This window comes from Oncorhynchus masou, chromosome 9 (assembly GCF_036934945.1).
Source record: "Oncorhynchus masou masou isolate Uvic2021 chromosome 9, UVic_Omas_1.1, whole genome shotgun sequence".
NCBI classification, from domain to species: Eukaryota; Metazoa; Chordata; class Actinopteri; order Salmoniformes; family Salmonidae; genus Oncorhynchus; species Oncorhynchus masou.
The window spans coordinates 18,325,171-18,343,513 of record NC_088220.1 but is presented as its reverse complement, the minus strand read 5'-3'; the positions used below and the strand labels follow the sequence as shown (position 1 = coordinate 18,343,513).

The window sequence follows — 18,343 nt, the reverse complement described above, 5'->3', positions numbered from 1 at the left end:
ATTTTTAAAATATTGAGATCAATTTTCAACTCACCTATGATTCCACTTACAAGTCTTCATTCCTCACCGTGGTTATGTTTCATTCTCTATGGCCATTGCTGGGTTACTTGTGCCTGAAAAACACAGCATGCATACAGTTAATTAAGTTGTTGGAGAATGGTCCTAGAATAATGATTTGTAGACAACATTTAAAAGTAAAAAAAACAGTGAACATAAGCTTGGGGTTAGAGTCATGGCAAAGGTTACGGTTGAAACGGGATGTGGACATGAAGCTAAGGTTTGGGTTGAACCGGGATCTGGACATGAAGCTAAGGTTTGGGTTGAACCGGGATCTGGACATGAAGCTAGCGTTAGGGTTGAACCGGGATCTGGACATGAAGCTCGCGTTAGGGTTGAACCGGGATCTGGACATGAAGCTAGAGTTAGGGTTGAACCGGGATCTGGACATGAAGCTAGAGTTAGGGTTGAACTGGGATCTGGACATGAAGCTAGCGTTAGGGTTGAACCGGATCTGGACATGAAGCTAGCGTTAGGGTTGAACCGGGATCTGGACATGAAGCTAGTGTTAGGGTTGAACCGGGATCTGGACATGATGCTAGCGTTAGGGTTGAACCGGGATCTGGACATGAAGCGAAGTTTAGAGTTGAACCGGGATCTGGACATGAAGCTAAGGTTAGGGTTGAACCGGGATCTGGACATGAAGCTAGGGTTAGGGTTGAACCAGGATGTGGACATGAAGCTAGAGTTAGTTTGAACCAGGATGTGGACATGAAACTAAAGTTAGTTTGAACCAGGATGTGGACATGAAGCTAGAGTTAGGGTTGAACCAGAATCTGGACATGAAGCTAGTGTTAGGGTTGAACCAGGATGTGGAGATGAAGCTAGTGTTAGGGTTGAACCAGGATGTGGACATGAAGCTAGTGTTAGGGTTGAACCGGGATCTGGACATGAAGCTAGAGTTAGGGTTGAACCGGGATCTGGACATGAAGCTAGAGTTAGGGTTGAACCGGGATCTGGACATGAAGCTAGACTTAGGGTTGAACCGGAATCTGGACATGAAGCTAGTGTTAGGGTTGAAACGGGATCTGGACATGAAGATAAGTTTAGGGTTTGCCTGGCTCCCATCAGATATTTGAGCCCTCACCCCGTCTCTCTTTGTCCTCTGCTCCCCCGTTCTCTGTCCAGGAGGGGGCGCTGTTCAGCAGTCGACTTTGGGATTCCCTCAGTGGTTTCGCTGGGAACTGGTGGCTCTCTCCAACAACGCTGCACAACACAGGACAAACCATTAGGCAGTATCAGTACATGAATGGATTTCAATGGACTATTAGCAAAATAACTGTTAGAAAAGTACTCTAAAGTACTCTTTCACATCTGTATCCAAAAACCATCTTTATGGAAAAGGACCAAATGTATGAAGAGTGTAGGCAGGACAGGGATTTCCTGTGAGGGATGAATACTTATGCCTTGTTGGGAGTGGGGTTGTGTCCATGAGATTAATAGGGGGGTTGTGTCCATGAGATGTATTTGGGAGGGGGGTCCAGGAGATTGGGAGGGGGTTGTGTCCAAAATACGTCTTGTTTGTTGGGGGATTGTGTCCAGGAGATGAATACTTATGCCTTGTTGGGAGGGGGTTGTGTCCAAGAGATGAATACTTACGTCTTGTTGGGGGGGGGTTGTGTCCATGGGAGGGGGGAGATTAATACTTATGTATTTGGGAGGGGGGGGTCCAGGAGATTAAAACACGTCTTGTTTGTTGGGGGATTGTGTCCAGGAGATGAATACTTATGCCTTGTTGGGAGGGGGGTTGTGTCCAAGAGATGAATACTTACGTCTTGTTGGGAGGGGGGTTGTGTCCAGGAGATTAATACTTACGTCTTGTTGGGAGGGGGTTGTGTCCAGGAGATTAATACTTACGTCTTGTTGGGAGGGGGGTTGTGTCCAGGAGATTAATACTTACGTCTTGTTGGGGGTTGGGGGTTGTGTCAGGAGATGAATACTTACGTCTTGTTGGGAGGGGGTTGTGTCCAGGAGATGAATACTTACGTCTTGTTGGGAGGGGGTTGTGTCCAGGATGATTAATTACAGGAGATTACGTCTTGTTGGGGGGGGTTGTGTCCAGGAGATGAATACTTACGTCTTGTTGGGAGGGGGTTGTGTCCAGGAGATGAATACTTGTTGGGACGGGAGATGAATACTTGTTGGGAGGGATTAAAACACATCTTGGTTGTGTCCAGGAGATGAATACTTACGTCTTGTTGGGAGGGGGTTGTGGGGTTGTGTCAGGAGATGAATACTTAGGGGTTGTGTCCAGGAGATGAATACTTACATCTTGTTGGGAGGGGGTTGTGTCCAGGAGATTAATAGTTACGTCTTGTTGGGAGGGGGTTGTGTCCAGGAGATGACTACTTACGTCTTGTTGGGAGGGGGGTTGTGTCCAGGAGATGAATAGTTACGTCTTGTTGGGAGGGGGGTTGTGTCCATGAGATTAATACTTATGTATTAGGGGGGGGGGGGGGTCCAGGAGATTAAAACACGTCTTGTTTGTTGGGGGATTGTGTCCAGGAGATGACTACTTACGTCTTGTTGGGAGGGGGTTGTGTCAGGAGATGAATACTTACGCCTTGTTGGGAGTCCAGGGGTTGTGTCCAGGAGATGACTACTTACGTCTTGTTGGGAGGGGGTTGTGTCAGGAGATGAATACTTACGTCTTGTTGGGAGGGGGGGTTGTGTCAGGAGATGACTACTTACGTCTTGTTGGGAGTGGGGTTGTGTCCAGGAGATGACTACTTGTTTACGTCTTGTTGGGAGGGGGTTGTGTCCAGGAGATTAATACTTACGTCTTGTTGGGGGAGGGGGGTTGTGTCAGGAGATGAATACTTACGTCTTGTTGGGAGGGGGTTGTGTCAGGAGATTAATACTTACGTCTTGTTGGGAGGGGGTTGTGTCAGGAGATGAATACTTACGTCTTGTTGGGAGGGGGGTTGTGTCCAGGAGATGAATACTTACGTCTTGTTGGGAGGGGGTTGTGTTCAGGAGATTAATACTTACGTCTTGTTGGGAGGGGGTTGTGTCCAGGAGATGACTACTTACGTCTTGTTGGGAGGGGGTTGTGTCCAGGAGATGAATACTTAGAGGGGGTTGTGTCCGTCTTGTTGGGAGGGGGTAGTGTCCAGGAGATGAATAGTTATGCCTTGTTGGGAGGGGGGTTGTGTCCAGGAGATTAATACTTATGCCTTGTTGGGAGGGGAGTTGTGTCCAGGAGATGAATACTTACGTCTTGTTGGGAGGGGGGTTGTGTCCAGGAGATTAATACTTACGTCTTGTTGGGAGGGGGGTTGTGTCCAGGAGATGAATACTTACGTCTTGTTGGGAGGGGGGTTGTGTCCAGGAGATGAATACTTACGTCTTGTTGGGAGGGGGGTTGTGTCCAGGAGATGAATACTTACGTCTTGTTGGGAGGGGGGTTGTGTCCAGGAGAGGTGGGCTGCTCAGGATCCTGGTTCACCAGACAGGTTGGGAAGGAGCACCCATCACCCAGACTAAGCACAAAACACAATCCTGTGTTTAAAAGTCTTCCTCTTCATCCTCCTAAAAACTAACAACTAACTAACCTCCTCTCACGCTAGAAACATTGTCCCCTCATTGCCCCCATAGTTCACCATTGAGTTCAAGTTCTTCCTTCTCCCCTCCTCTCTGTCACTGTCAGCCCCAAAGTATAGTCCAGAGCCTTGCCAGACCTTTCTGTTTAGCTGAGAATGTCAGTGTTTTCACGGTGGGTTCAGTCAGAGTCGATAGAATGATATTTTATTTGCGAGCAGCATACCACCCTGCATCCCACTGCTGGCTTGCCTCTGAAGCTAAACAGGTTTGGTCCTGGATGGGAGACCAGAAGCTGCTGGAAGTGGTGTGGAGGGCCAGTAGGGGGTACTCTTTCCCTCTGGTCTAAGGAGATCCAAATGCCCCAGGGCAGTGATTCGGGACATTTCCCTGCATAGGGTGCCATTTTTCTGATGGGATTTTAAAACGGGTGTCCTGACTCTGATCACTAAAGATCACATGGCACTTATCGTAAAAGTAGACATGTTAACCCCGGTGTCCTGGCTAAATTCCCAATCTGGCCCTAATACCCTCATGGCCACCTAATCATCCACAGCTTCCAATTGGCTCATTCTTACCCAGGTCGATGCTGTAATAGATCATATGTTCTCAGTTAAATTATCTGGTAAAATAAGGGAATAGGTATATACCTGGAGTACACAGGAAATGGCCAGTATCTCGTTTCATCACCGAAGACCTGGCGGAAGTTCTTACTGAGGCCCAGACTGAAGCCATTCTTATCTGCCCCATGACGGAAAGCTGGCGCGCGGACAGCCTCTGAACAACAGAGTAGAATATGATCAGTGTTGAACCAAAACTGAGGAGAGATTTAGTTTTGCATCGTTTATAGAAAGCATATGCAATCTAGATGTTTCATAGTTCAAAGGAAACTGAGAGAGGAACGTCATTGTTTTGTGGGCACTTACGCAACTCCTGAACCAATAGCAACACCTTCATGGATAAAAGACATTTTGAGACAATAGTTGTCAAATATCTTAATGGGGAAGAGATTGCTGAAAGAGTTTGATATTCTCAAAGGGTGGGGAGATTTGCTGTTTAAAAGCCTGCCACAACTGCAGACTAACACCCTTGACTCCATCTCACTGAACTTCCCTTGGTACAGCAAAAATGAAGATCAGCCATTTGTAATTTACTTTATGTAATGACAATGAGCCAAAGAGCCTGAGAACCCTGCTCTCTGAGTACAGATCTATGCCTTCAGGTCTGCTGGCTGTGCTGTGTTACTAGGTGTGACTGACCGTGTCCTCTAAAGGCCTGTCCAGCAGGGCTACCTTTCCAGCAGGGCTACCTTTCCAACAGGGCTACCTTTCCAACAGGGCTTCCTTTCCAGCAGGGCTCCCTGTCCAGCAGGGCTACCTTTCCAGCAGGGCTACCTTTCCAGCAGGGCTACCTTTCCAGCAGGGCTACCTGTCCAGCAGGGCTACCTTTCCAGCAGGGCTACCTTTCCAGCAGGGCTACCTGTCCAGCAGGGCTACCTTTCCAGCAGGGCTACTTGTCCAGCAGGGCTACCTTTCCAGTAGGGCTACCTTTCCAGCAGGGCTACCTGTCCAGTGTCTGTTACTAAGCCTCTTACTGTGAGCCTGTTGTTCACTCCATGAATAATCCACTCACTCAGATCGTAGAGACAAAAAAGTGCACCACTGTGCACACAGAGCTGGGCCATATGGACAAAAATCCATATCACGATAAATGTACAAAATGATCAAGATTGATTGATACATTGAACATTGCGTTTATAAAATGAGTGTGCACCACTTTTATATTACCCTTAAAACTACTACTACTGCTACTACTACTACTGGTACAAATGCTACTACTACTCCTACTACTCCCACTACTACTGCAACTGGTACTACTACTACTGCTCCTACTAATACTGCTCCTACTACTACTTGTACTACTGCTACTACTACCGGTACTACTGCTACTGGTACAACTACTACTACTACTACAGCTCCTACCACTACTGCTCCTACTACTACTGCTACTACTGGTACTACTACAACTGGTACTGCTACTACTACTACTGGTATTACTGCTACTGGTACTACTACTACTACTACTGGTACTACTAATACTACTACTGATACTACTGCTACTACTACTACTACTACTGGTACTACTGCTACTAGTACTACTGCTACTACTGCTACTGCACTAAGACTGCTACTGCTACTAGAACTACTACTACTACTTATACTGCTTCTATTATCACTACTACTGCTACTACTACTGCTGCTACTGCTACTTCTACTGCGACTTTTACTACTACTGCTACTACTACTTGGAATGTTGTAGTTATCAATTGCCCCATTAGAAATAGCCCATAGTAGCAGACTAATTTCATGTCAAACTTCACATTCCTCGAGTAAAAGCTTATTGTTATTATTATTATTTAATATCAGTAATATGTCCTTGATAAATTATTGGTTCGGTCAGTATCGATAATTTCCGGTTTATCATCCCAGCTCTAGCACACATAATAAGAGATTTCTCTCTCTGTCTGTCTGATGGCCATAACCAAGAGCCTTATCAAATCATACCACAGATGAGTGACTCCTTCTGTGTTTCTTTCTGATGTGGAGAAGAATAGAATAAGGTCCCTATCCCAGGCCTGTTCTTGGAAACTCCGTCAGAGCACCCATGTTAGGTCTGTTTCTATTCTGCTTAGTGAGACACCAGGGAAATGCTCACAACAACATACAGATACACCATGCCAGCTCTTACCCAGAGTGGATCTGTTCTTGCAGACCAGCCAGCAGTGGTAGACGAACAGTGAGGTCAGACTGACAGAGAACATGGAAGCAGCGAAGAACAGGAACATGATGTGGAACTTAGCCTGGGTGTCAGGCAGACCATTCTGAGGGAGTGGTTCCAAACAAACACAATGTATTAGTCTTACAGTTGTCATGACGTTGGCCTGGGGGATAGGTTTATGACAGTCATAAATACCTCTTTCCCCCTTTTTCCTCTCTCTACCCTACTGATGTTACATTTGCAAACCTTTGGTTAACATAGAGATTCTGGGAACATCAAAAGGTGGGGGGGAAATGAACTATATTCTGGTAAACCGACCAATTGAACATATGCGGTGGTACTTAATGAATATGATGTCAGTTCGGTTGTCATCTGAGACATTCTCATCAATGATAAGATGACATAAACTCTACAGTGGAAAGTCTACACATCAGAGTTATCGGATTCACATGGAATTGTTGTTCAATTTAAATGCTTGAATATGAAATTATTCGTGATGGGATGAAATGTGATTTTAGCTTCTAAAATGTGAGGTTTGGGTTTTCATAAGATAGGGCTGTGCTCAATCAGTGGCCCATCCCTGTGAAGGGACATGGGCTATAAAACTTTTCAAACACGCCCTCCTCTCCCTTCCTATATAAGCCCTTGATGACAATATAACCTCCTGGTCCTAGGATGTGAGGACAACGGTCCTATGTCAGAATGGTTCAGATAATAACTACAGAACGAAGCCAACATCAGCGTGAGCTTTGGTTGCGAATGGTATGAACTTTGAACTCTTATTCATTACAGAAGTGATACCTCCTAGCCGTTGAGTTAGAAACAGCAAACGAGGGTTAGGAAGTAACAGACAGAGTATCCCGTCTACCACACAACGACGTTACGACAACGTATCCAATTGACCACCAGAGACATTCTTCAAAGGACTCGGTTGGGCAACACAGCCTTCCATCTACCACCAACCTACTGAAGCACAGCTCAGAGTAAATATTTATTGCATTTTCCTTTTCCAAATGGGCGGTAATTTGGAATGCATAAGATACTGTATTTACAATAGCACAGCTTCATCCCTTTGTTCCTCGGTCTTCCCGCTCTTTCACTCAAACCCAGCCCATTTTCTTTTGTGAAACAAGCTGTCATATCTCTTCCGCCCGCAAGGGACGTTTTCCTTTATGATGTAATTTGTAATCAAGTTATGATTTAATTATGTGTATATGTAATTCTGTGTGATTAGTTAGGTATTTAGTAAATAAATAATTAAACCCAATTTTGTAATGCTGATTCAACTTGTGAGCCAGAGTTCGTGCAGATAACCAAGAATTTACAACTTTCAGATGAGACTGAATTAAGATGACGATTAATATTGACTGCTATTGATGTAAAATATTACGAGGTCTTTAAGAGTTTATTCGGAAGATAACAGCTCTATAAATATTATTTTGTGGTGCCCGACTCTCTAGTTAATTACATTTACATGATTAGCTCAATCAGGTAATATTAATTACGGATAAATTATTTTATAGAATAGCATGTCATATCACTTAATCCGGCATAGCCAAAGACACAACACAGTACCTGTATGTGTGCATTAGGCATAACCTGTAAGTAAAGTCTGCCAGCAAGTTGGGTGTTAGCATAGTTCACTACGAAACTAGTCTAGGGGGAGCTTAACCAATCAGTGATCATCGTCCTCAAATCCAATGCCGCTGATTGGCTCATACCAGGTATTCTAACAGACGGTCGTGTGTTCTACCTTCAGCCTTGCAGAGAAATCAGAATACCAAGATCAGAACATGAAACAGTTATTTTCATTTATACACCAAGCATCATCTTTCATACTATATTATTTAGTCATTAAAAATAATAGTTTTATCTAATGAGCATGGATATAGAGGTATATATAGATATAACAGACATTAGAAATTCAATCATTCCACTGGTTTAGATTGTACAGAATGTCAATTATTAAAAAGTTCACCATGAAAATATTTTACTCACGGTCCAGAATTTAATGAAGTACTGTAGATCTGTAGCAGTGATGAAAATGCAATATAATAAGGAGTATGCCAGGAACAGCATGAAAAACTTATAGTTGGAGAAGCCCACACAGTTATTCACCCTGTCACATTCCAAAACAAGAAGGCAATGCTCCAAGTCAATATCACACCATATGGGAAAACCCTACCGTTTGACAGCAACATACAGATGGTAAAAATGGCCCCCAAACAGAAATGGACAAGGCTGAAATATCATCTACATCGTAGACATCAGTTAAGCCTTTGACGACAACGAAAAAAGTGATCAATGTACCAAACGAGATTTAAAAACTCTTACAAATCATACAGTGACCTAATGGAAAATATTGTTCCATTTCCTTTGAATAATTAATCAAATATCACTTTGATTAAGTATGAAATGGTACAGTAGCAATACAGACCAGGGGCAATGGTGATCCATCTTTAGGATGCATCTGTAAAACAACAGTAAGAAAACTCAGTAACAGCTACAATTTTCCCCAACACAGTTTCAGCAGGGTTCTTATGAACAGTGCATAGGGCCATGAGCAGAGTCATACTTATCACAGACTGAACAGTGGTGACATCGATCAGGCTTGACCAGCTGGCAGCGATCACAGAAACGAATAGCTGAGGAATAAGAGAGACAGCGTCAGCATACCAATAACAAATGAATCATCAGCCTATCTACCCCACTTTTATTGAACCTTTATTTAACTAGGCAAGTCAGTTAAGAACAAATTCTTATTTTACAATGACAGACATGATTTGGAAAGGCACACACCTGTCTATATAAGGTCCCACAGTTGACAGTGCATGTCAGAGCAAAAACCAAGCCATGAGGTTGAAGCAATTGTCCGTAGAGCCTCGAGACAGGATTGTGTGGAGGCAAAGGTCTGGGGAAAGGTACCAAAAACATGTCTGCGGCATTGAAGGTCCCCAAGAACACAGTGGCCTCCATCATTCTTAAATGGAAGAAGTTTGGAACCACCGAGACTCTTCCTAGAGCTGGCCGCCTGAACCAAACTGAGCAATCAGTGGAGAAGGGCCTTGGTCAGGGAGGTGACCAAGAACCCGATGGTTACTCTGACAGAGCTCCAGAGTTCCTCTGTGGAGACGGGAGAACCTTCCAGAAGGAAAACCATATCTGCAGCACTCCACCAATCAGGCCTTTATGGTAGAGAGGCCAGACGGAAGCCACTCCTCAGTAAAAGGCACATGACAGCCAAAAGACACCTAAAGACTCTCAGACCATGAGAAACAAGACTCTCTGGTCTGATGAAACCAAGATTGAACTCTTCGGCCTGAATGCCAAGCGACACGTCTAGAGGAAACCTGGCACCAAACTTCCCTACAGGGAAGCATGGTTGTGGCAGCATCATGCTGTGGGGATGTTTTTCAGTGGCAGGGACTGGAAGACTAGTCAGGATCGAGGCAAAGTTGAACAGAGCAATGCACAGAGAGATCCTTAATGAAAAGCTGCTCCAGAGCGCTCAGGACCTCAGACAGAGGCAAAGTTTCACCTTCCAACAGGACAACGGCCCTAAGCACACAGCAAAGACAACGCAGGAGTAGCTTCGGGCCAAGTCTCTGAATGTCTTTGAGTGGCCCAGCCAGAGCCCGGACTTGAACCCGATCGAACATCTCTGGAGAGACCTGAAAATAGCTGTGCAGCAACCTTCCCCATCCAACATGACAGACCTTGAAATAATCTACAAAGAAGAATGGGAGAAACTCTCCAAATACAGGTGTGCCAAGCTTGTAACGTCGTACCCAAGAAGACTCAAGGCTGAAATAGCTGCCATAGGTGCTTCAACAAAGTAACAAGTTAAGGGTCTGAATATTTATGTAAATGTAGTATTTATGGGGGGTTCTATTTATAAATTAGCAAAAATGTCAAATGCTTTGTCATTATGGGGTATTGTGTGTAGATGGATGCGGGGAAAAAAACTATTTAATCAATTTTAGAATAAAGCTGTGACCTAACAAAATGTGGTAGCGGTCAAAGGGTCTGAATACTTTCCGAAGGCACTGTGTATCCTGGGGACATTCTTGCAACATCAGGGGAATGTTATTTACAAACAAGGGGAGAAAATAAGGCGGTCCGGTACTGCGTAAATAGTGGAGGTATGCCGTACCGGTAAAACATGGGCCTATCACAATAACTAAAACAAAATGTCAAGAAAACTGTAGGCTATTACATCCCTTTTTATCATTACCTCATGACAGAGGCATGACAAATAAGCAAATAGATTTGAAAATGGGTGGTATAGCCTACACTCCAAAATGCGATGTGGTTAGACGAGAACACCGAATTTTTGCCAATGCAGAGATGAGCGGCCGACAACGAGGCCCACGCAGACAGCAATGGATGCATAAATTCTGGCCTAATGACAACTTTGTGGTGTTTAGTGTAACAGATGTCTCTTTCCATTCACCACTGTTATGAGTCTGGAAATATATTGTGAGTGGATGAACATGTGCGGGTAGCCTAATAAAGGAGCCCTTTGAAGTGATTGTTCAACAATCAGATAAAAACATCATGACTGGTTGTGTTTATGCCACAATAAAAGGTTATACATTTTAAAAGTTAAATGACAAATCTTTGACAAGGTCCAGAGAGATCCTATTGAATTAATAGGGATTATATATGTATTTGGGCCTATAAAAACTTTGGTGCAGGTCCCGCACCAGGAAGAAATTAATTCTACTTTCACTCTTGAGTCAATGTATAATCATCAAAACAACTGGACAGTTTTTGTGTTATTAGAGTATATGGTGCAACCACTTTTGGTTATTGGGTTGGTAAAAGTCAGCCCACTTTTAGCTTGTGTTCTGTAGAGTACCTCCAGACATGGTGCGGGTGTAGATGGGTAAATCCTTGGCTATCCTTCTAAGAATCTCCTGCTGAGACTCTCCACGGTCCTCACGCTCCAACAGCTCCTTGTCTGAGTAGGACAGGTGGAACTACAGAGAGGATGGAGGAACAGAATAAGAAACATCCTGTGCCTATACAGATGTAGGATCTTAATTTGATCACCCTGTTGCAGGGGGTTTAAAAAGCCCTGTTACATATGAGGTTTAAAAAGTCTTCTGAAATTTGTAACTTCCACACTTGATTTTCCCCTACAAAAATGTCCATTCATTATAATCAACTTATTAATTCACATTTTCTGTTGCTGCAGGATTTATTTCCTACTGCAGCAAACTGGCTCCAATTACGATCCTTTACCTCTAGAATATTGCAGTCCTACATCCATTACTAATGAGATGCACTTCCCATTAGAGGTCTTATTATAATGCTGTGATCTACTGTAAATGCTGTGTAGCTCTGAGTGCTGGAGGACTGCAGTACAGTTCTGTTGTGTGTCACAAGGCTGATCCAGCTAAGTCATGTGCACTTCTATCTTTGCCCTTTCCTTCTGAGCAGCTAGATTGTTTGCAGAGCCACAGCAGCGCTGCTCCATTATTACATTGAGGCACTCAGGCGTTTTATGATTGAAGGCTGAGGACTAATAACGTCAACAATAACAAACACCATGTGCCCGGTGCCACAGATATCTCCACCCACTGAATCATCTAACAAATACACCTTACAGTATGAAGGAAAACATTGTTATTGAGTGACCTGAATGTTAAGCTATCGCCCCTTGAATGAACCAGAGCAATCAGTACTGGAAGGAGAATTTTTGAGTGTCGTCTAAAACGCATGGATTCAACAACAACAAGCGCTGAATCTGAGTGGGCAGGAGCAGAGATAATCGATTGCTCATTCAGGCAGTCGGCAAAGAATGGAATATCACTGTAAATATCACTCTCAATATAATTTTAAATAGCAGTAGAGACTGGAGCCTAGTTCTGTACCTCTCTCTGTACCTCATCATCCAGACTAGCCTAGTTCTGTACCTCTCCCTGCACCTCATCATCCAGACTAGCCTAGTTCTGTACCTCTCCCTGTACCTCATCCAGACTAGCCTATTTGATCAAATACACACACACACACACACACACACACACACACACACACACACACACACACACACACACACACACACACACACACACACACACACACACACACACACACACACACACACACACACACACACACTCACCTCTTTCAGGGGGTTCATGGGCTTGGTGAAGATGGTCTGCCAGTAGGCCCAGGTAAACAAGATGAAGACAACATGATAGGCCAGCAGATAAACAACTGGAAATAGAAAGACATACAGCTCACTGTGCGCCAAGTAATCTGTCTGCTAGAGGCTAGATCTCTGAAAGATTCCCTGTTTACCATGAACTTAAAGTCAATAGTTGGACAGAGCACATTTGACATTGAACAGAGCACAGTTGTCTTAAGAACCACCAAAGGAGAACGTGTCAAGGCTTTGGGACAGCCTGACTTTGCGACCTCCTGACTAACTGCCCTTAGATAAGGCTCTGGCAGAGCTATGATTTTTTTATTCTGCTATGATGAAACTTGTAGTGATGATTAGACTAGCTACAGTGAATGTCTCTATTGGGTCCCAGCCTGTGTAGATAAGGGACTTGCAGAAAATCATATTATGTGGACTATGCATAGATAATATGTGTTTATAAATACCTAGGTGTCTGGCTAGACTGTCAACTCTCCTTCCAGACTCATATTAAATATCTCCAATCCAAAATCAAATCTAGAATCGGCTTTCTATTTCGCAACAAAGCCTCCTTCACTCATGCCGCCAAACTTACCCTAGTAAAACTGACTATCCTACCGATCCTCGACTTCGGCGATGTCATCTACAAAATAGCTTCCAACACTACTCAGCAAACTGGATGCAGTCTATCACAGTGCCATCCATTTTGTTACCAAATCAACTTATACCAACCACCACTGCGACCTGTATGCTCTAGTCGGCTGGCCCTCGCTACATATTCGTCGCCAGACCCACTGGTTCCAGGTCATCTATAAGTCTATGCTAGGTAAAGCTACGCCTTATCTCAGTTCACTGGTCACGATAACAACATACACCTGTAGCACATGTTCCAGCAGGTATATCTCACTGATCATCCCCAAAGCCAACACCTAATTTGGCCGCCTTTCCTTCCAGTTCTCTGCTGCCAGTGACAAGAACGAATTGCAAAAATCGCTGAAGTTGGAGACTTTTATTTCCCTTGCCAACTTTAAACATCAACTATCTGAGCAGCTAACCGATCGCTGCAGCTGCTCATAGTCCATCTGTAAATAGCCCACCCAATCTACCTACCTCATCCCCATACTGTTTTTATTTTATTTACTTTTCTGCTATTTTGCACACCAGTATCTCTACTTGCACATCATCATCTGCTCATTTATTACTCCAGTGTTAATCTGTTAAATTGTAATTATTCGCTCCTATGGCTTATTTATTGCCTACCACCTCATGCCTTTTGCACACACTGTATTTAGATTTTCCTTTCTCTACTGTGCAATTGACTTGTTTGTGTAATTGGCTTGTTTGTTTACTCCATATGTAACTCTGTGTTGTTGTCTGTGTCACACTGCTTTGCTTTATCTTGGCCAGGTCGCAGTTGCAAATGAGAACTTGTTCTCAACTAGCCTATCTGGTTAAATAAAGGTTAAATAAATAAAAAAATATTCAACTGTTTCTAACTGCGTACTCCCAGACCCATCATGCAACATCCTGGGTGTCTTGCCTTTCCTGACTCTGACTGTGTAGATAACTGATTCAGGCCTGACAGAGGAAACAGACATTTATGAGTTCTTTGACAAACCCTTTAAGAGACATACTTCCTCTCCCCACAATGGTACTAATATCATGGAAGTCTTACTAATGGATACCGTTGGCTCATGACTGCCCATAGATAAGCCTCAAACTCTGGGTTATTCATCTGGCATGGTATCAGTGTTCCTCATATCACACTACTACTGTCAGGTATGTGTTCATCATAGGGGAGAGTGGGGTAAGTTGAGACATTTTTACATTCAGCATCACTCTGTCAAGGGAAATATAGTATTTCTAACAAAGATATCTACATATATTTCAGGATGTTGCGTATCCCTTGAAATAATCAGAATTCATGTAAACATTACAGTTTTGAAAACATAGGTAGTCCATTAAAAGTGGCATCTTGGGACAACTTACTCTGGGTATGAGGTAAGTTGACCCGCGAGACAGTGTAAGTTAAGCTGCCTACACAATTCTGTACTGAATTAAATATTACCACTACCTTTTTAAAACCATATCTATTTTTATTTCCTAAACACAATTAAACTCAAACACAGTCACCCCCCATTCCCACGACAGGGCTGTAGTGGAGCAGAGTTCCTTTGTGTCCACATCACCAATAAACTATCATGGTCCAAACACACCAAAACAGTCGTGAAGAGGGCATGACAACGCCTATTCCTCCTCAGGAGACTGAAAAGATTTGGCATGGGTCCTCAGATCATCAAAACGTTATACAGTTGCACCATCGAGAGCATCCTGACTGGTTGCATCACCACCTGGTATGGAAACTGGTTAGCATCAAACCCTGTACATCACTGGGGCCAAGCTTCAGCCACCCTGGTCATAGACTGTTCTCTCTGCTATCGCACAGCAAGTGTGACCGGAGCACCAAGTCTAGGTCCAAAAGGCTCCTTAACAGCTTCTACCCCCAAGACTATTTGCATTGACCCCCCCCCCCCATTTATTTATTTTTTACACTGCTGCTACTCAGTGTTAATTATCTATGCATAGTCACTTTACCCCAGCCTACATGTACATACCTCAATTACCATCGACTAACCTGCACATTAACTTGGTACCCCCTGTATATAGCCTCCACATTAACTTGGTACCGGTACCCCCTGTATATAGCCTCCACATTGACTCTGTACCAGTACCCCCTGTATATAGCATCCACATTGACTCTGTACCAGTACCCCCTGTATATAGCCTCCACATTGACTCTGTACCAGTACCCCCTGTATATAGCCTCCACATTGACTCTGTACCAGTACCCCCTGTATATAGCCTCCACATTGACTCTGTACCAGTACCCCCTGTATATAGCATCCACATTGACTCTGTACCAGTACCCCCTGTATATAGCCTCCACATTGACTCTGTACCAGTACCCCTGTATATAGCCTCCACATTGACTCTGTACCAGTACCCCCTGTATATAGCCTCGTTATTGTTATTTTATTGTGTTACTTCATTATTATTATTTATTTTTTACTTTAGTTTAATTTAATTAGTAAATATTTTCTTCAATCTTATTTCTCTTTAAACTGCATTGTTGGTTAAGGGCTTGTAAAGTAAGCATTTTGCGGTATTCGGCATATGTGGCAAATAACATTTAATTTGATATTTTTGTGTTTTAATCATTTTAAGCATCTTTTAACACAGGCTTAACACCTAATACACACTTAACATAGGCCAGGCCCTGTTGTTACCTCATATCCCAGCGATAATGCCTTGCATTATGCCTGGGAAGAAAACACCTCCATCTGCTCAACTTGCCATTGTCTTTACCATTGGCTCAACTTACCCCATGGCCATTTGCTCAACCTACCCCAAGGAAAACGTTTGGACTATATTAGCCCACAAAATATATGGATGCACGTTCATACTTGGTTTATGACCTCATATTGAAGCTTATAGAGACCCCAACTGATATAAAGAACAATCTTTAAATTATCTATATTGGTTTAGATACAAGCATCATGAAACATCTAACCCAATAAATTAATTTTGACGTGGTGAAAATCTGTTTTTTGGACCTAACTTGCTTACCACTTTTCCCATGTGGTTTCTTCCTTCACAGACTGCATGCAATGAGGACCTCTTCTTAAATATTTGGTCAAATTATTAATGTTGTGTATGGTTTCCTAGACATAAAGGTGGCTCAACTTACCCCTTTGTCTCAACTTGCCCCACTCTCCCCTATCATACTGCTACTGGCAGGTATTAATGTTCATTATACTGTATAAGAATATATATGGGTCAGGAACTTACTCTTCTGTCCAATGTTGTCGATCGATTCTGAAAAGAGAAGATGAGAAATGTGCAGTCATGTCTCTGTGTTGTTTGCTGTATTATGGACAAATAAAGACATGGAAATAAATGCTTTGAACATTTTCAGCAGCATCCCTCTTCAGTATAATGTTTCATCATAATGTGTAGATTGTGCTGAAAACAAAGGATTATTTTCTCCTTGGTGTACTTGGCATCAATATCCTTGGCACACAAATTACCGTTTAATAACGATAAATAAACTGAGGATGATGCAGACATCCAGCAAGTGCACTGAATCCCTATAAGTGCCATCTGACACATCAAACTCCCACAACTTACAGAAACATAATCACGACCTGATCCAATCATAAATTACTCTCCTTCTTTTACCTTTTGATATAGTAAAGCATTGCTGTGCATTAACACAAAAGCAGTGGCAACAACAGTAGCATCGTGCCTGGTGCAGTCTGGAGTGAATGCTGACTGGCAGCTGCTCCACCTGCGGCAGGGCAGGCCTGAGACAAAGCAGCTGACCACATGACAGGATCAGCACCCCAATCCTCAACACACTGATTCAGCTCAGCTAATATAAATGAGTAGCACCCTACTTCACACACCTACTAATACACCTATACACACGAATAGCACCAAGACACAACTAATACCAGGGGTTGGAACCGGTTCAGGGAACAGAACCAAAAACCGGAAAATTAATAAATATTTAAAGGAATAGAATCAGAACTGGGAACGAAAGTGATCTATAGCCTTTATTTTCAAAGCATGGGAACCGGTTATCAACATTATTTTACGTTCCCGGGCAATTTTTTCCAGTCCTGCAAGTCAAAAAACACCTATGCAAAGCTCTCCCTCTGTCAATCAGAAACTTCTTCCAGTGTCTGCCTGCAAGCTGAAAATCTTGTCAGCGTGTGTGCATGTTTAGGCAACCTGCCCCTCCCCCCTCCGAAGCATAGTCTAGTAGCCTAATGACCTTAAAAGCTGGATTCAGAAATTACCGTTCACATGGTCCCCAGCTTTTGACAGATCCTTTGTGGACCTGAAGTGTCGGTTCATTACAGCCCCCATACTCATCCATCCGGACCCGTCCCGTCAGTTTGTGGTTGAGGTCGATGCTTCTGACGTTGAAGTGGGGGCTATCCATTCTCAGCGATCTGTCCAGGACCAAAAGCTCCATCCCTGTTCCTTCCTGTCCCATCATCTCAACTCTGCAGAAAGAAACTATGACGTGGGTAACCGAGAACTCCTGGCGGTCAAGATGGCACTGGAGGAGTGGAGACTGGCTGGAGGGAGCAGAACATCCGTTTTTGGTTTGGACCGACCACAAGAATTTCGAATATCTCCGCACAGCCAAGAGCCTTAACTCCAGGCAGGCCCGGTGGGCTCTGTTATACACCAGGTTGAACTTCACCATTTCCCATCGCCCAGGGTCCAAGAATGTTAAACCTGATGCCCTCTCTCACCTGTACAGTCCCGCTGCCACATCCTCTGACTCGGAGACCATCCTCCCTACCTCATGCCTTGCGGCTGCTGTGGGCTGGGGTATTGAGACGCTGGTATGCAAGGCACAACGTTCCCAGCATGCCCCTGGAGGTGGCCCGGCTAACTTGTTGTTCGTCCCTAAATCAGTCCGGTCCCGGGTCCTGGAATGGGCTCATTCCGACAACGTTTCTGGTGGCCCACAATGGTTCCTGATGCATCTGCCTTCGTTGCCGCATGCACCGTTTTTGCTCAGAATAAGACTCCACGGCAAGCCCCTTCCGGCCTCCTCCAGCCACTACCTGTCCCTCATCGTCCCTGGTCCCATATCTCCCTGGACTTTGTCACTGGGCTCACCATCATTCTGACGGTAGTGGATTGGTTTTCCAAGGCCACCCATTTCATCCCTCTCCCCAAACTACCCTCTGCCAAAGAGACGGCCCAGCTAATGTTGCAGCACGTCTTCAGGATCCA

General features: G+C 43.9%; 1 protein-coding gene across 2 annotated transcripts in view; it reads right to left on the bottom strand.

Moving 5' to 3' along the window:
• zdhhc2 (zinc finger DHHC-type palmitoyltransferase 2) overlaps positions 1–18,343 on the bottom strand; it is a 28,520-nt gene that overhangs the window by 1,599 nt on the left and 8,578 nt on the right. The window contains exons 2-13 of one of the 2 annotated variants that reach the window (XM_064973366.1): positions 16,376–16,402; positions 12,506–12,600; positions 11,237–11,357; positions 8,951–9,020; positions 8,813–8,845; positions 8,374–8,494; positions 8,097–8,135; positions 6,346–6,478; positions 4,248–4,374; positions 3,447–3,539; positions 1,145–1,263; positions 35–113 (exon numbers count right to left, since the gene is read on the bottom strand). In XM_064973366.1, the coding sequence (XP_064829438.1) occupies positions 73–113; positions 1,145–1,263; positions 3,447–3,539; positions 4,248–4,374; positions 6,346–6,478; positions 8,097–8,135; positions 8,374–8,494; positions 8,813–8,845; positions 8,951–9,020; positions 11,237–11,357; positions 12,506–12,600; positions 16,376–16,402 (1,019 nt within the window). In that variant the 3' untranslated portion in view covers positions 35–72. The remainder of the gene's footprint in view (positions 1–34; positions 114–1,144; positions 1,264–3,446; positions 3,540–4,247; positions 4,375–6,345; positions 6,479–8,096; positions 8,136–8,373; positions 8,495–8,812; positions 8,846–8,950; positions 9,021–11,236; positions 11,358–12,505; positions 12,601–16,375; positions 16,403–18,343) is intronic. The other variant, XM_064973367.1, reaches the window with a different exon arrangement.